The sequence below is a fragment of the Melanaphis sacchari genome, unplaced genomic scaffold (genome assembly GCF_002803265.2).
Source record: "Melanaphis sacchari strain LSU unplaced genomic scaffold, SCAv2.0 Contig54_pilon_pilon, whole genome shotgun sequence".
Lineage (NCBI taxonomy): Eukaryota > Metazoa > Arthropoda > Insecta > Hemiptera > Aphididae > Melanaphis > Melanaphis sacchari.
The window spans coordinates 1,951,054-1,969,181 of record NW_020271380.1 but is presented as its reverse complement, the minus strand read 5'-3'; the positions used below and the strand labels follow the sequence as shown (position 1 = coordinate 1,969,181).

At 25.0% G+C, this 18,128-nt stretch overlaps 1 protein-coding gene across 1 annotated transcript; it reads left to right on the top strand.

The window, feature by feature from the left end:
• The first annotated feature begins 493 nt into the window (after positions 1-493).
• On the top strand, positions 494-17,963 carry LOC112599757 (fatty acid synthase-like). Its single transcript, XM_025346816.1, has 34 exons — positions 494-536; positions 5,402-5,561; positions 5,642-5,965; positions 6,036-6,236; positions 6,507-6,745; positions 7,234-7,467; positions 7,606-7,809; positions 7,918-8,052; positions 8,162-8,392; positions 8,464-8,653; positions 8,719-8,948; positions 9,013-9,317; positions 9,509-9,656; positions 9,785-9,895; positions 9,988-10,096; positions 10,173-10,610; positions 10,702-10,862; positions 11,998-12,162; positions 12,789-13,022; positions 13,090-13,283; positions 13,355-13,555; positions 13,626-13,695; positions 13,758-13,931; positions 13,991-14,170; positions 14,233-14,431; positions 14,514-14,706; positions 14,768-14,910; positions 14,971-15,079; positions 15,158-15,296; positions 15,395-15,677; positions 16,547-16,830; positions 16,897-17,124; positions 17,429-17,653; positions 17,772-17,963. The coding sequence occupies exons 2-34, from the start codon at positions 5,423-5,425 to the stop codon at positions 17,961-17,963; spliced, it is 6,612 nt and encodes a 2,203-aa protein (XP_025202601.1). The 5' UTR covers positions 494-536; positions 5,402-5,422.
• The last annotated feature ends 165 nt before the right edge of the window (positions 17,964-18,128 follow it).

The following is an 18,128-nucleotide window of genomic DNA, read 5'->3' as shown; positions in this document are numbered from 1 at the left end:
ATTTGAATAGCATTATTTACTTTTTATTTAACTAAAAACATTGAATTAGGTCATTGTTATACAAAAAAATTAATTGATAGATTATTGACAAAAAAAATGTATTTTCTTAGTACTCATCAATATTTATATTTATATTAATATTTATATATATATATATATATATATATACAGCCTTTCTCAGCATAATGTACTAGAGTAGTATGATTAAAATTAAAAATAAATCCTTATGATAATTAGTGTTTACTTTATGTTTACAATGATGGGATTTGTTGAGTTATTATAAATTATAATATTGTAATTTTTTTTTTTTTTAAATATTACTTGTGCTCTCGATAGGTAAAAATAACTATCTACGTATATCAATATGCATTTAACTTTTGACCTTTATGCGTTTTATGATGTTAGGGTATTATAAATAAATATATTTCCTGTTTGATATTATGAATATAGTTAAGTCTTATTGAAGTCTACATTCAGAACAATTGTGTGAAAGTGTCAGACGTTTGTTAACGGTTTTGCTACAAATTCAAAATCAGGTAACGTTACGATACAAATATAAAAACCATTTTTTACTCGTTTTTTTTTTTATTATTTATAATCAAATTACACAGACTTGAGACTATTTGTTCTTGATTAGTGAGTTTTTATTATTTAAAACAAAAATATACTATCTACCTACAGGTGTTATTGAGAAAGATCTTACATTTGTATATTTGAGTGAGTGTACGTGTATCTATTTATTTTAAGGAATGTATAAAATAAACTATGGCCGCTGTAACTTCCCTATAAATTGATTAATTTAATACTCACTCACAATATACGAGAAATATAATATTTAATGTAGTTATAGATTGATTAATAATCATTTGTTTAAAAATATGACATGTAATAAGTATCTAATTTTAAAAATATTTTGTTACGTCAAGCTTACCGTAATATTTAGTAAAAGATTTTACTCCACCCTGTAAATGTTTTTTTTTTTTTTTTTTATAATTTGACAATTAATAATTATTATAATATTATGTCATAATATGTTAAGATTATTTATACCATTATTTAGTGTAGCGTGTAATAGTTTTTTCAGTATATTACAGTTTAGGTTACGTGTTATATTTTAAAAGTTTCAAAAAAATGTATTAATTAAAAATGATATACCTATATTACATAATATGATAAGTATCTGAATTTCATGTGTGGACATACATGTTGTACATATTATATAAAGTACTAACCTCTAAACAGTACATATATCTTAAAAATACCTAAGTTTAGGCAGTAGTAAATTTATTAGGGATCAAGTTGTCTAAAAACTATAACGTTAAATATATTATAAAAATTATTAACGTCAATTTTTTTTTTTTACTCAATGAATACTGATTGTGTATCAAAAATTAAACTTATAATATGTTAAAGAATTCATTTTTAAATAATTTATTTTAAATTTTAACTTGCAGTATAAAATATCTTTTAGAAAAATTCAACAATGAATAATAAATATTGTTATTATTTTTATTTAAGTCAGTGAAAAATTCATTCAACATTTTAATTTTAACCTGTATGCGTATGTACCTAACTCGAATTATTTTTTATACATTTAATTTTTGAAGCAACATAGTTTTGTAACCATTTTTAGTCTGTTTTTTAATTCTTGTTATTTGATTTATCCGATATATTTTAGTGTAATATTGCACTAGAACAAATTAAGTTTGTTTGATTTGGAAAAATAACAATAAACTATATATATATTTTATATGTATAAAATATAATATACGCTCTATTGGTATAGGAAAGTATATTAGTATATCAGTGCAGCACATACACATAACACAGTATAAAGCTTATAAATTAATATTGATATAAAATAAACATAATAATAAAATAACTAAATTTCTACATCAAAATATATTTTAAGAGAACTTCAATTATATTAAAATTTTTAACCTGAATGAGTCATCAACAAAAAATCAAAATATTCTTAAAGAGTTGGCTGTAGTCAGTATTATATTAATTGGGATGAAATTACTGTAATTTTTGTGGTAGGTAAGAGTTAAAAAATATGAGATACATGAGAGACATTTTCCTTAATTGATGGTTTGTTTTTTCAGATAATTTTAAAAATACTTGAAATTTTTAATTTTGACTTTTTTAATGTACAAATTTAATTTAATTTTCTATCTAAAACCATATACTAAGAGAAAATTGAAGTATTTTACCGACTACTGATTGTGTACACAATATAAACACACACACACACACACACACATAAACACATCGTTGTTAAATAAATAGACGTAAAATACTATTATCATACGTATTAAAGTATTTTACTAATATGAATTTTAAAAAAAACAAACTACTAAATGTGGTTTTTGAGTATAGCGTATAGCGAGGAGTATGCATAACTCATCCCTTGTTCTCAGAATTCAGATATAATTATATAAATATTGATAGATTTTAATCAGAAGGTAAATAGCATTTATCTAAAATACACAAATCGATTATAAATAATGAATTATTTATCTACCACCACTCAGGTGTTTATTTTTGACTAAATACATTAAAAAAGATTGAAAGTTAAAATTAATTTTAGTTATTTGAAAACTCTCAAAATATATTGAGGTCCAATAAGGCCCAATAATACCACATACGTATAAATAAAAAAGCAATACCAGTTAAGGGTTAATACTTAATATGCTTGCATTTCATAACAAAAATACTAGAATTTATATGAATATAGTAAAATTTGTTGGACTCAGTAGGATAAATTTGCTAAAAGTTTAATATCGTATTATAAAATAATTAATAAATTTAAACAATGAAATTAATTAACTTTAAAATTGTATTGAAAAAAAATAAATGAATAAGAGTGTGGTATCAAAGCTAATTGAAACTATTATTAATATAATATAATGATTTTAATGCTAATATGTTGAATGAGTTAAAAAAAAAATAATAATTTAATTTTGACCTTATGTTTCCGTTATAGCATGCATTTACTACGAATATATGTTATAAATAATTTCATTCTGGAACAACATAATAATAATAGCTCATAATTTTCTATTGAATTCGATTAAATTTTAAACTTTTACATACGTAATATGTAAATTCTTTAGTACGATAACAATGAAAATTGTTTGATTGTTTATTTATAAAATACTAGTACACATATGCATATTAATGTAGTGTTGACCAACGATATCGATATCGTGAGTATTTCATTAATAATTTCGATATCAATTTTTAAAAATAATTATCGAAAATATCACGATATCGGAATACGAATAAAGTTTACATATTTATATTTATATATACCCTTCTATTACTTTTATCTACTAAATAATAAATAATTATGGTATATTGTCATATATTTCAAAGAAACATTGATAGAAAAACTACTTGAAGAAGAAAAATCGTAAGCTGAAAAATACATATATTATTATTTCTATATCTCATTTTCTACATTTAGATAAACTTTTAAGTTAATACATAATAATTTGTAATTAATATATATATAATTATAAATAAGTATATGCAAATCTATATCGATGTTTTTTCAATATAGTGACACGATGTCAAAAAAAGAAAAACGATATTGATAATTAAAAATTTATTGATGGCCAACACTAGTATATTATATGCTATGATTTGTTAGATGGTAGTGCCGCGACTCTAACAATATCATTAACTTTAAAACCCTGTATTGCTCACTTGTTCATTCGGACATTGATAAGTTCTTACCAGATTTACCACAATCAACGTTTGAATAATGTTAATTTGTACGTTTGAATGAATATTCAATGATGTATCGTTTTTTCCTAAAAAATTAAATAGTAGCAAAAAAAAGTAGCCTTGAATTTCTTTAAAAATAAACTGACATGTTTCAGTTTTTATTGATCGTTTTATAACTACTTTTCATATACTTTAACATCTTTAATCTGTACGATTAAATGAACACCTAAGTATAACCTCTTATACAGTAAAAGCCGCTTATTAGAAACACTTTGGGACCAAGGTTAAATGTGTTAATTAACCGATTGTTTCTAATGAGCGTTTGAAAAAAAATGAATGATAGGTACGCGAAAAAAAAATGTATGTATGTACCTATATTGTATAATTTAAAAAAGTATGTACAAATGTATATATTTTACGATATTATTTAAAATATTAACAAACGTTATTTGTTTTTTTGCGTCGAGTAACTTTATGACCATATTTTCATACGAGTAATATTGCCCCTTTGCTTTGTTGCTTATTTTGAGTGCGTATGTGTGTTCAGGTAAAGCTCTAAAATAAATCCCAGTCTTTTCCGCATCGAAAATATCAGAGGGTGAGTATTGGGCTAGCAAATCGGTCTAATAAGTTTCAAACTATGATTGGCCGCACGAAAATTGGCTAAAATCTTAGCGTTTAGACATTTTTAAATTTTTAGAAAAACGAAACACTAATAATCTTTACGTATGCACGATAAAGCTAAACTACAAATGGTACGGTCAGTGCGTACAAAAAGAGTATTCTTAAGATAAAGTTCAGTAAAAATAAACGTAACGACAGCAAAGATAAGATTAAAGTACATTAGTTATTGCCGGATAATCGGTGTATATGTCAACTGACCTTCTCCTAATTGTTTCAAAAAAACCGATGTGATGTTTCAATAATCCGATTTATTTATCAATTATTCGTGAATAAGCGGCTTCTGCTGTATTATAAAAACCAACAATTAAAAAAAATATATTTTCTAGTTTTAAAAATACATTTAGTCCTCTGTTGCGTGCCAATATCAGATCCAGACTCAGGGTGTTATTTAAATGAAATTTACAACTCTTAAGAACAATAATGTGTTTATTACGTATAAATGAAGTACATGTAACTGATACAAAAAGTGGCCAAATGTCGTGAAGTTGCTCAGGTCTTCGTGGCTCTGGTACATCTGCTTTTGTTGGTCTCTGGACTCCCTTATATACAAAGAAGTCTCTTGTTGTTGTAGTCGACAACCTTCTAATTCATATTAATTCTTAGAATTGTTTTCACATTTGAAAACAATAATCTCCAGGATGTCTTCTGTTCTTAAGTGGCAATTTGTGGAATTGTAATAATACATTTAAACGACCTCGACATTTTAACAACTGCCATTATGATGATGAATTATAATAGATTATTATGCTTCTAGCAATATTACATATTATATTATATATACTATCGTAGCATATCTCGTAGCCCATAACACCTCCATGGATGGATTTTAATATGGTACACATATTTTAAACAATTACGATCTAGTTAACTAAATAAAATTTCTATATTTTCAATTTAATACAATTTGTTGTATAATGATTCTATTGCTATACATATTTTATATTTTTTTATAAATAATAAGCTATTAATTTATAATTATTGTAAGGTAGTGAATAATTAATAAACCATGGCTGTACAAAAAGAAGAAGTTGTAATATCAGGTATTGGAGGAGTATTTCCTGAATGCGATTCGATGGAAGAGTTAAAAGACTTGCTGTTCAGCAAAACCAATGGAGTAACAATCGATTCAAGAAGATGGAAACCAAGTATATAATTACTTTTCAGTTTTTTTATATTGTCTTTATCGATTTTTATTTTTATTTTTCAATAATATTATGTTAAATAGACGAACTTGGTGCTATTGCGGGAACCGGAAAAATAAAAAACGTTGACAAATTTGATGCAACTTTCTTCAGTGCTCATCCTAAATTGGCTGAAGCAATGGATGCAATGACAAGAATATATATAGAACGTTCAATTGAAGCAATTTTTGATGCCGGTTTGAGTCCAGCAGATTTACATGGAACAAATACAGCTGTATTTTCCGGCTCAGCTATCAGTGAAACAGAAATGTTTACGTTGGACTCCTCTAAATTTGCAGCGTTTTCAATGTTGGGACGGAGTAGAACAATGCAAGCAAATCGCGTTTCATACATTTTAAATTTAACGGGTATATTAAAACGTACTATATTAAAAAAAATAATAATTTATCTAATTGACACACAAATAATTTAATACAGGACCTAGTTTTACGATGGATGGAGGATGGATTTGTGGATCAAATGCTTTAGAAAAAGCCAAAAAAATGATTGAAAATGGATTCATATCTTCTGCAATTGTTGGAGTTACGAATTTGACTTTAAGACCAGAAATACAATTCCAATTTCAAGGGTTGAATAGATTAAATAAAAATATCCAAACAAAATCATTCAGTTCTGATGGTAAATATTTTTTAACGAAAAATTAATAAGAAAAACTATATAATATTATATTCAAGTTGACTCATATTTTACCTATCGTTAAAATTAAGTATTTTTTTGATTATTTTTACATTTAATTAGGGATGCAGCTAAGAGTATATTTTACATTTAACTAATATAGTCATTATAAATTATAAAAACAAACACTATATTTACCTGGGCACACACTCCAAGATGATTAAATATTTTAGTATTTATTTTAAATTTATTTAATTCAAATTTTATTTTTAGCTGATGGTTATAACAGATCAGAAGCTTGTATTGTTATGTATCTTCAAAAATCATCTGAAGCCAAACGTTCTTATGGAACGTTATTGAGTGTACAATCAATACAGTTTGGAGATCACGACGGACATATAACTGAGCACAATGAAAATAACTTAAAGTCTTTACTGTTGGGTTCTTATAAACAAGTTAATATCGATCCAGATTCTGTAGAATTCATTGAAGCTTACGGATCCGGAATAAAGGTGATACTAACTAGTCTTTGGAAAAACGTCTGTTTGTAAAGATTACATTAACAATTTAAAATTTAAAAATTTTAATAAATATACATTTATTAAAAATCTCATTACTCTATACTAAAAATTAGGAAGTAAATCGTAGGTATCTTGTGTATTATTTATATAAACAAAATTTTATTACAAAAAAAATAGTTGTTTAATCAAATCTTATGGTTGAAAATAAAACGTATTGTTCATTATTAATTTTGTTTAGTATTATATATTGCTATTTTTATGAAATATTATTTTTAAATATACTTGATTTGATATTGAATCACTACATCAAAGGCATTGAAGAAATCATTAAATATGTATATTTTATTGTGGTTAATAAATTTTAAATTATACATATACAATCCTTAAAAAATTTAATTGCGGAATTTTTTTATACCATTTAGATATTAGCAATAGCTAAGTGAAAATATGCATTAATGTAAAACTGGGTTAATTTTTAGACTGAAGATGCTATGGAATTAAATATCATGGAAAAAGTTTTTTGCAGTGAAAATAGAAAGACACCTTTAAAAGTGGGTTCCGTGAAAAGTAATATAGGTCATTGTGAAGTGTCTGGTCTCTTTATGTCAATTGTAAAAGCCATAATTGTACTAGAAACTGGTTACATACCACCCAACATAAATTATTCAGAACCAAATAAAAGTGTAGCAGCATTAACAAATGGAAAAATTCAAGTAAAATTTTACAATGGTTAAATTTTTCATTATAATATCTAAGGATTATGTAATAATGATATTTATGTGATAAAAAAAAAGTATTGTCTTCAATCGGTGTACATAAAATATATAAATGTTAATAATTTTATCATGCAGGTAGTTAATGAAAAAACTCCTTTCAATGGTGATATTATCGGAATCAATTCTTTCGGTTTTTTAAATTCATTTAGCCATGTTATTCTAAAAAAAAATAATAAAGAAAAACAGATATCCAAACATATCAACAGTAATGATTTTATACCAATACTAATACTAGCATCTGGACGGAATGAAGAAAATACTAGAGCCACTTTAAAAAAAGTAATAAAACATTTGAGTTAAATGTTATTTAAATTATTCATAATAATGTTATGCAGCGTAAAATTGTATTTTAAGTATAAATATATATTTACTGAATACAATTATTAGATCAAGTGCCATGGAAATGATCCGGAATATATAACATTGATCAATGATGTATTTACTAGAAATATCAATGCTCATTTCTTCAGAAGTTTTTCTATTTTCCCTGTACTAGATGAATCACGGATAGATGAAGTTTTGGTAATTCATATTTACTTAATATAATTATTGTAACTCAATTATATAACGTGCAATAAAATGTTATTAATATTTCGTTATAAAAAATATGACATCAAAATAATATTTATAGAATGTTGATATGAAGAAACGCCCGATATGGTTTGTATTCTCCGGTATGGGATCACAATGGCATGGAATGGGCAAAGATCTTATGAAACTTCCACTTTTTGCTGATTCTATAAATAAATGTGATAGTGTACTAAAACCACTAGGAGTCGACATCAAGTACATTTTAACCACACAAGATTCAAAAATATTTGATAATATTCTTAATTCTTTTGTTGGAATTGCTGCGATTCAGGTTTAAATCAATAAAATAATGGCTTAATTTGTGCAATAAATATTGTTTATTATATTCATATTTTTTTTTAGATCGGATTAGTAGAAGTTCTGAAAGCATTAGACATTATACCTGATGGAATTATAGGCCATTCTGTTGGAGAATTGGGATGTGCTTACGCAGATGGTTGTTTTACGACTGAAGAAATGATATTATCTGCTTATGCCCGAGGTAGAGCTTCTATAGAAACAGAACTCATTCCTGGAATGATGGCCGCCATCGGTAATACCTAAAACAAACCACCAAAATATTTTTAATATTATTATTTTTTCAAACCTTTTGTCTAGGACTTAGATATGACCAAATTAAAGATCAACTCCCACATGACATCGACGTCGCTTGTCATAATAGTGCGACTAGTTGCACAATTTCAGGTCCAGTTGATAGTATCAATGAATTCGTGTCAGAACTAAAATCCAAAAATATCTTTGCAAAAGCCGTCAACGTTGCTAACATTGCATTTCACAGTAGATATATTCAATCCGCTGGACCAACTCTGCTTAAATATTTGAAAGACGTTAGTTAAATAAAATTAATATTATTTTAATTTCAACTGCATGCAAATAAAATCATTTTTTTAGGTTATTAAAGTACCAAAAAAAAGGTCTTCAAAATGGATTAGCAGTTCGTTGCCGGAAACAAAATGGGAATCTGACCTTGCAAAATATTCTTCTCCAGAATATCATACTAACAATCTATTGAGTAGTGTATTATTCGAAGACGTTCTGAAACATATACCCAGTGATGCTATCGTAATTGAAATTGCTCCTCACGGTCTCCTACAATCAATATTAAAAGAAGCATTACCCGAATCAGTAACCAATATACCTCTAACAAAGAGAATGTACGGAAATTCAATTAGATTCTTACTTACTTCTATTGGAAAGTAAGTTCTCGTTCGTTATCTTTAGGATTTTTTTTTAAATTATTTTCACATTAATCATTATATACCTGACAAGTCAATTATCTTTTATTTAATATAATATTATTTATTTATTAGCCAGAATATCGTTTCTTAGATATGCAGCCATATTTTATTTTATTACATTATCTTTTATTATTTTACATTTATTTTAGGATGTATATAAATGGTGTTAATCTTAAAATTCGTGATATTTATCCAAAAGTTACTTTTCCTGTTAGTCGAGGTACTCCCAGTATTCAAAGTTTGCCTTTTTGGGACCATAATGAGCAATGGACACCTGTCGTGACTACCAATTCACAAGTAATATTACACTTAAAATTCAAATTTTTACACATCTGAATTATATTATAATTTTATTTTTATTTCTATTGGATATTATAAGTTATTTTAAAAATATATTTATTTCATTTATTTTACTTGAATATTAGATTCATGGATTCTTTGGTGAAAGAACTACTTCAATACTAGTCAATGATAGTATTCATCTAACTGAGTACCAAATCCATGGTGTTCATATTATACCATTTGCTTATATACTGGTAAGAGAATTATTGTACCATACATATTTTAAACAATTGTATGGCCTATATTTTTTTGATATTTTCATGTGATTTTATCATGATTTATGTAGATAAATGTTTGGAAAATGTTTGTTGAAATTAATTCTAAAACGTTTTCTGAAGAATCTATTCAATTCAATAATCTATATTTTAAAAATAATATCAAAGTTCATCCATATAGTAAATATTGTTATTTTCTAGAAGTACTAAATTTCAGGATTGTCTATTGTAACAGAGTGATTTCTTATTCTTATAGATGTAGCTGAAGGAAATTTAATGATTCAATGGGGATCTGGTCATTTTGAATACTATTTTAACGATGAGGTTATTTTTTCTGGTCAAATAAACTTTTTAAACAATAATATACATTTAAAAATAAAAACAGAAGAAATAATAGATTCTGATATAATATCTGATAACTTCCAAGAGTGTGTACTAAAAGATGAAATATATAAAATATTCAAAAACAATGGATTCAATCTAGGGGAAAATTTCAAAAATATAACCAAATTTAATATTTATAAAAAATATATTCAAGGAAATATAAAATGGAAAAATGATTGGATTTACTTTCTTGATGGCCTATTTAAATTTCCTATATTACAACATTTAGACACAGATCCAATAAAAACTCCAATTTCTATCAGACATATTAGTATAAACCCAACAATGTTCAAAAAAAATACAGAAAAAGGTAATATATACATCACACATTATGATTAAAAGTTTTCATCTACTAGAATGTACTACCAATGCTTAGTTTACAATGATATTTTTGTTTTAAGATGTATGTGTAAATTACAACTTAATAACTAGAGAAATAACATGTGAAGGAATAAAAATAATAGATATAAAAAATGGGCATTCAGTATTGCCGATGATTAATTCTTCAATTGTAAATGTACAAGAAGAGACATTTGTTCATTTCAACCGTTCACAATCCAAAGTAATATTTTATTTATCTATACACAAATATTATATACAATTTATACATGAATTGCAGTTAATTTAGAACAAAGTCATCTAGTTATAGTTGTCTTCTATAGAATTTAAATAGAATTTTCTATAAATGCGCAATGAAAAATTATCAATAATAACCAGAAAACACCATATTGTAGATTTCATATTGACAATAATTTATTTTTTTTCGCAATTTCAGGCAATTTATAGATATTTTAGTTTCTATATTTTTAAATACAAAATCAAATTTATTCTTGCATTTTATATTATCGTTTAATTATGAATATCAAGCATACGTCATTTTAAATTATTAATTAATAACAATAGTTATAATAATTTTATCATGCTAAGACATCGTTCAGAAACGTTTTATCAAATACAATAATTTATCATAACTTTCAAGCAAGTTAGTCTAACCTATCGCAGTGGCTCTCAGTAACAAAATTCACTTGAAACCATAAAAAGTTTTTTTTTTTTTGTATTCTTGGTTTTGTAAGCCAAATTAACAAAATCTAAGACCATTAACAAATTTAATGATAAATCATTATTATCATAATCATAAATTGACTAATAGAGCTACCATAATTAACACTCGAAGAATAAATTTAGATATTCATTACCTATATGGCTATATAAGAATCGAGAAGAAAAAGATACACAGACTGTTAATAAATACTTCATAAACTATGGAGATGCGGAATGATAGTGATGGTATAGGTAGAAAACAATTAAAAAGTAAATTGTTTGGTGATAAAAAGTATTGATGGTTTATAAAAAATGATTGTGGTAACAATTTACAGTTGTCACGAATACAACTAATTAGATATATCTTTAAACATAGGTATGGAACAAAAAATGTTTCAATATACATATTACGCATCAAAAAATATTTGTAATAATATACGAGTACTAACACTATAGCGTATAGTAATTATTAATTTATATCCAAAAAATGTTCAAACTCAATTTTTTTGTATACTTAAAAAACTCAAGATTATAATTTACCTAACTAATACAATTTTTAATGGAATGATAATAAATAAATGAAAAAAATGCATTAATTTTAGATGAACCTGTTGTAGGTTATTGTTCTATATATTTAATGCTGTTTTTAATTTTAGAACATCAATCAATTCATCTACGACTCGATAAATATAATAACAGATAATTTAGATAGGACCTCAGAAAAACTAATTTTATGTATTCCGTACCATTTTGACGATTGTATAGTTAAATTATGTACAAAAACAATTAAACAAATCTTTGAAAATCAATTATCGATGAATGTAAGTATTTTTATCTTGATGAATATACGGTAAGTGCTTGTATAACGTCACCTCATTTAGCGTTGTTTTGATATTGTGTTATATAAATAGTTTCGTTTAACAATGCAACATTTTCATTAAAACGTCGTTTGTAATACATAATCTACTCATCAAATTGTTATGTATTTTGTAATTTAATTTTGTCAACCTTTTTTTAGAAAATACTATAATCGTTTTGATTAGCATACCTACCATACGTAGGTACTATTTTTATTTATTTTAGGTAATATAGTATCTACTCCGTAATCGTTTTTCATTTTTTTTAAGAATAAATTTTAAATACGTACGTCAATCTGATTATAAGTTTTCATTAATTTTTAATATAATATATAATTTAATATAATTTAATACAAACAATTAAATTACGCGCAATAATAAGGAACATGTACAATGTACATTGTACATTGTTCTTTATTAGCAGAAACCCATCATAATAAAGTGTATGTAAAAAGTGTTTCAATCAACGTTATTTCAATTAACGTCGTATTTTATAGGAACCTAACCTCGGTGTATAACTAGTACTTACTGTAGTTTTAAAATAATATATGTTATATAATATTAAAATTAAAATTAAATAAAACCATTAGAACGAGACCTTAAACTGGCATGACGTTAAAAACACACCAGAAAATAATGAATCTAGAAGATTTGTCACAGTAACTAATGTTAACTACTTACAAGATACTATAAGAACTTTAATCAATACAAAATGCAGTTATATTATAGTATGTTCATCAAAAAAACTTCAAGATCTTAAAGATTGGAAAATAATCACACAACAACAATTTAACAATAACTGTTATTTAGGATTGATGAAAAAGGTAAATGTAATATTATTTGTTATAAAATAATAACTGAAATATATTATTATATTTTTTTTTTTTTTAGGTAATTGTTGTAGATAAGAACATAATAACAATAAAACCAACAAATGATGGATATGACTTGAGTATTTGGAGAACATTAGAAACACATAATTCAACAAAAGACAGGATTTATATAATTTCAAAATCTGAGCCATTGGAAGGAATTAACGTTTATGTTAATGAAGTCTTACAAAAATATAAATCAAAGAAATTAAGGTGAGCACACAACACAGAACTTTGACATCAAAAAAATTAGATATATAAATGTATACGTTTATTGTTGTTAGATTCTTCTTTATATTGGATTCGAACGCACCAGACTTTGATTCCAATCACACATTTTATACAAACCAACTATTGAAAGATTTTATGGTAAATATTTATAAAAATGGCGGTTGGGGTTATTATAAAAGAATCGCTCTTCAAGATTTAAAGTATGATATTAAGGTCAACAAAAATATAGTTTTTAAAAATTTCATTGCAAATACGTAAGTAAAATGTGTTAATACATTTTCTAATTTTAAATTTATTTTTGTATACTATATTACATAATTTCAGTGAAAACAAATTAACAGTAAAATATCTTGGGTTGAATTTCAAAGATTTAGTTGTTGAAGAAAACACCGAAGTAATTGTTTAATAATATAAGCGATGTATTTAAATATATAATATTTTATTTATTTTAATTAGAATGAATTCGGACTTTTGGAATACTCAGGGTATAATAATAACGAGACAACTATGGGAATAACATCACTAGAAAAAAAATCTTTTCAAATGATTTATGACCCAATATTATCATGGCCAATACCACCGACGTGGTCATTAGAAGAAGCAACCACTGTTCCTTTGGCATACACCATGGTGATTAACTTTAAATTAATAACAAAAAAAATAAAATAATTAAATGTCCATCGTTTCAGAGTTATTATATTTTTAACATCTTACGCAAACTTCAAAAGGATAATTCTATTTTAGTAACTTCGGGGTTACATCCAATAGGCCAAGCTGCAATCGCAATAAGTTTAGGTATGAAATGTGAGACTTATGCTGTAGTAGACTCAGAACAACAAGTAGAACAGTTATCTGGTATCTTCCCAGAGGTATTAAACTATTAATGATAGTGACGATAAACAGAAATCATGAAATAAAATTTAAATTATAGCTATTACGGTCAAGAATACTTATAAACACCAATAACAAATTTGATATTCAATTAAAAATGATAACCAAATCCAGAGGAATAGATTTCATATTGAACTTTTTGAGTGGTGAATCATTTGAAGCTGCTTTTCGTGCATTAGCTAGTCATGGAAGTTTCTTTAATTTCTCAAAATCAGATATGAAAAATCAAAGATACATAGGTAAAGAAACATTATATTTAACTTATTAGCTTTATTATACGAATTATATGATTTGTAAAAAACAATTTTCACGATTTAAAAGGAATGCGAATATTCTTGCAAAACACATCGTTTTTCGCTGTAAGTCCAAACAATTTGTTAAACGAAAGTGTAGAAAACAAACAAATTATAAAACAAATATTCATGGATGGATTGAATAGAGGCGTGATCAAGCCTTTCCGCAGTCGTGTGTTAACTAAATCATTGAGCGATGTTAACATTTTTGACATAATGAGGTAAATAACTACAAAATCTATGTTAGCTATATAACATTATATTGATTTACGTTTAACTTAGATCATACCCGGCATTGACTATGTCTGAAAAAGTTATACTTTCTATAAAAAATATTAATACTATTGAAAAGAGTTCCAAATTAAGAGAAGAACTTCAATATAAACCATATGAATGTAATCCTAATAAAACGTATCTAATAGTTGGTAAATAGTTTTCTACTTATTCAATGCGCTAAATTTGTTAAAATATATTTTAAATTACAGGAAATAGGGGAGATTGGTTTGACTTTGCTGAATGGCTAGTTGACCGAGGTGCTCAAAAAATTGTAATCATTGTTAAAAGGTGTTTAATGTCATCTACTATTTGTCGGAGGTTAGTAAATTCTTTTATTAATGTTATATATAAGCGTCAAATGAATATAACTTTTTATAGTTATATTTTTCTAAACAGATTTGATAGACTCATCTCACGAAACGTATCTGTGCACATTGAATCAGATTTACATTTAAAATCAAAAGAAAAATCGCTTAACTGGTTAAATAAATTGACAAATTTTAATATTTTAGGTGCAATTTTTATACTCAATCAGGTACTGTAAAATATTTTATCAATTTTTTATTAATACGTAATAGTTTAGAGTATTATAATTTGTATAAATATATATATATATTTTTTTTTTTATCATAGTTTGATATAAATAAAATTAATAACCTTCGTTATGCTTTTGAAAAACATACGAACAGAACATCAACATCTTTGTTCGTATGTTTATTAAGTAATGGAAGTTCAATTTGTGCTGAGCTTAAATCAATTGGCTTGAACGCTATAAATATTTCCTGGAATGGAATGTCTTCACAACCAACAAATATATCCAAAATATTGCCTTCGTTGGATATTTTGTTACAAAAATCATACACAGTAGAGTCTTCGTCATTTGTTTGCTCAGAACACGGCGCCCTTAAATCAGATGGTAATACATTTATTAAATACTATAAAGGCATGATCGATTTGCCTGGATTAAAGATCGATTTGACCTGGTACCATCATGCACTTGGTAGTTCCCATTCAACATACAATCTAAAACCATTTTCTCTTTCAAATAATTTTAATTTCTACTTTTTATAGTTGCACATAATTATATACATTTTTGCTTTTAAAATTGAAATTAAAATAAAATAACTATGTAATATTATATGTAACTATAAATACTGATTAAAAATATATATTGTAATCAACACAACAACAACAGTAACAGATTATATTGTAAGAAGTAAAATAGTAATATAAAATATTGTTATCTCACACGTAAAAATTAAAAACATCTAATATCAATTAATAACTAAAATATGTTCAATATAAAAAATTATTGAATGTAATCAAATAAATTACATGTTATTATCATGAATTACATTGAACTATATTGTTTATAACTATCATTTTTAATTTTTTACCAACCTCATCATAATGTTATTATCAAATATCGATTTATTATGAATTTATCGTTAATTATTTTTCGTAATTTCAATAAAAATGTTATTTTTTGAAAGTTATTTTAACAGTGAATTAATTAAAAAATTTATTTTAAATAAAGAGATAAGCTCTTAAATCAATTTCCCCTCTCCCTCTTACCACCCTTAATCATTCTTAATCCGGATTTGGTGGTGGAAACCAATATTTTAAAGAAATAAATATATACGAAACTAAATATAGATATAATGTAATATATATATTATACTATGATGTCATACATGAAAATTATAAAATGTATTAAATACATTTTATTTTTAGAATCGTCATATATTCATTCTAAAATAAATATTTATTATTTTTTTTTACTAGGCCATCAACAAATTAATAGTATAATCACAAATATTTTCCCTGAATCAAGTGATGAATTACATTTTTTAAATGATGTGCAAGCTCAAGAAACAATATTTTTTGAAGTTTCGACAAGAAGTCCTAGACTATCACAGCTAAAATCTGTTATACCTGTGTTCATAATACCTGGATTTAAACCAAAACTTATGAAATCGTTTTATGAAAAACTGAGTTATCCAGCTTTCGAAGCTCAATTTTCCGATGATTTCGATTCAATCGATGAAGTATCACAACATTTAGTAAATGTAAGATATAAATGCACTAATACGTGTAAATACAACTAAACTAATTTATATTTTATTCAAATACAGAAACTTAAAAAAATTACAAATCAAAAATATGTATCTATAATTGGTGAATCTTGGGGTGGTACCATTGCACTTAAAATGGCTCAAATATTGGAAGCACAAGGAACATTAACTACTGTAACATTATTAGAAGGTGATCCAGAAATGTTAACAGAGTGTGCGAAACAATTTCTATCTAACGGTTATATTACTAAAAAACTTAATACAACTTATGGTTCATTGTCAAGTGAGGTAAATATAAAAATACATTTATTTATTAAAACTTAACATTAACAATATTTATATATCTACTTTAAAGTAGTAAATCTGATATTTTTAAATGATGCATGTAAGTATATTAATGTGGGTAAACAAATAAATTTAATATAAATATAATTTAATTGTATCGTATAATAAGTTTATAAATTTTAATGCTACTTAAATTTAAGAAGAAATTGTTGATTATTAATTTATCAAATGTATTTATACATATCATACATTTTGACGTTTAATAATTTATTTTAGTTGAAAATTAATTTTTTTATAATTTATATAGTTCTCTAAAAATTCAATACAAAAATATAATGAAGAATTTCAATTGATAAATATGTCGGCTTATCAAAAACTATTTGAAGAAAACACACAGAAAGCTTTAAATACTATTCGCTATAGATTACAAACATTATTAGAGACTAAGCCATTTTCGAATAAAATACATTCAAAAGTTGTATTATTTAGATATGAAAAAACATCTAAATTTTGTAGCACCAACTTGAAAGATGTAAGTTTTACTAAGTAATTTCCTATTTATTTCATGTTTTCCGGAGTTAAAATTAAAGATAAAAACGGTTGTTTGCTGTATATAATTTATTTTATTTTAATTTTTTTTTTTTTTGCAGTATTGTGTCAACCCACCATTTGTCCATATAATATCTGGAATGGATTATAAACATATGATGGTAGACGAAAAAATGATTAAAATCATCAATAATAATATTGTTCATTCATATCCGATAGGAGTGGAATTGTCACTAAGTGATAAATATAAAAATTTTTACTTTTACATGCAAAAATATCTGAAAAATACATAAATAAAATAATTATGATATTTAAGTTCATTTTCAGCTTTTTTTTTTTTTTTTGTTTTGTTTTGTTTTCTGTTCAGTAAATTTTGAAATTGTTCATAGAAATTATAATTTAATTAAAGTTGTTTTTAACTCAAAATGTATTTTATAGTTTCTTTTTGATACTAACAA

Coding starts and splice junctions, on each gene's coding strand:
- LOC112599757 (XM_025346816.1), top strand. CDS start 5,423: ATGGCTGTACAAAAAGAAGAAGTTGTAATATCAGGTATTGGAGGAGTA. Junction 8,949..9,012: donor TGCTTAAATATTTGAAAGAC/GTTAGTTAAATA, acceptor TCATTTTTTTAG/GTTATTAAAGTACCAAAAAA. Junction 10,097..10,172: donor TATCAAAGTTCATCCATATA/GTAAATATTGTT, acceptor TTATTCTTATAG/ATGTAGCTGAAGGAAATTTA.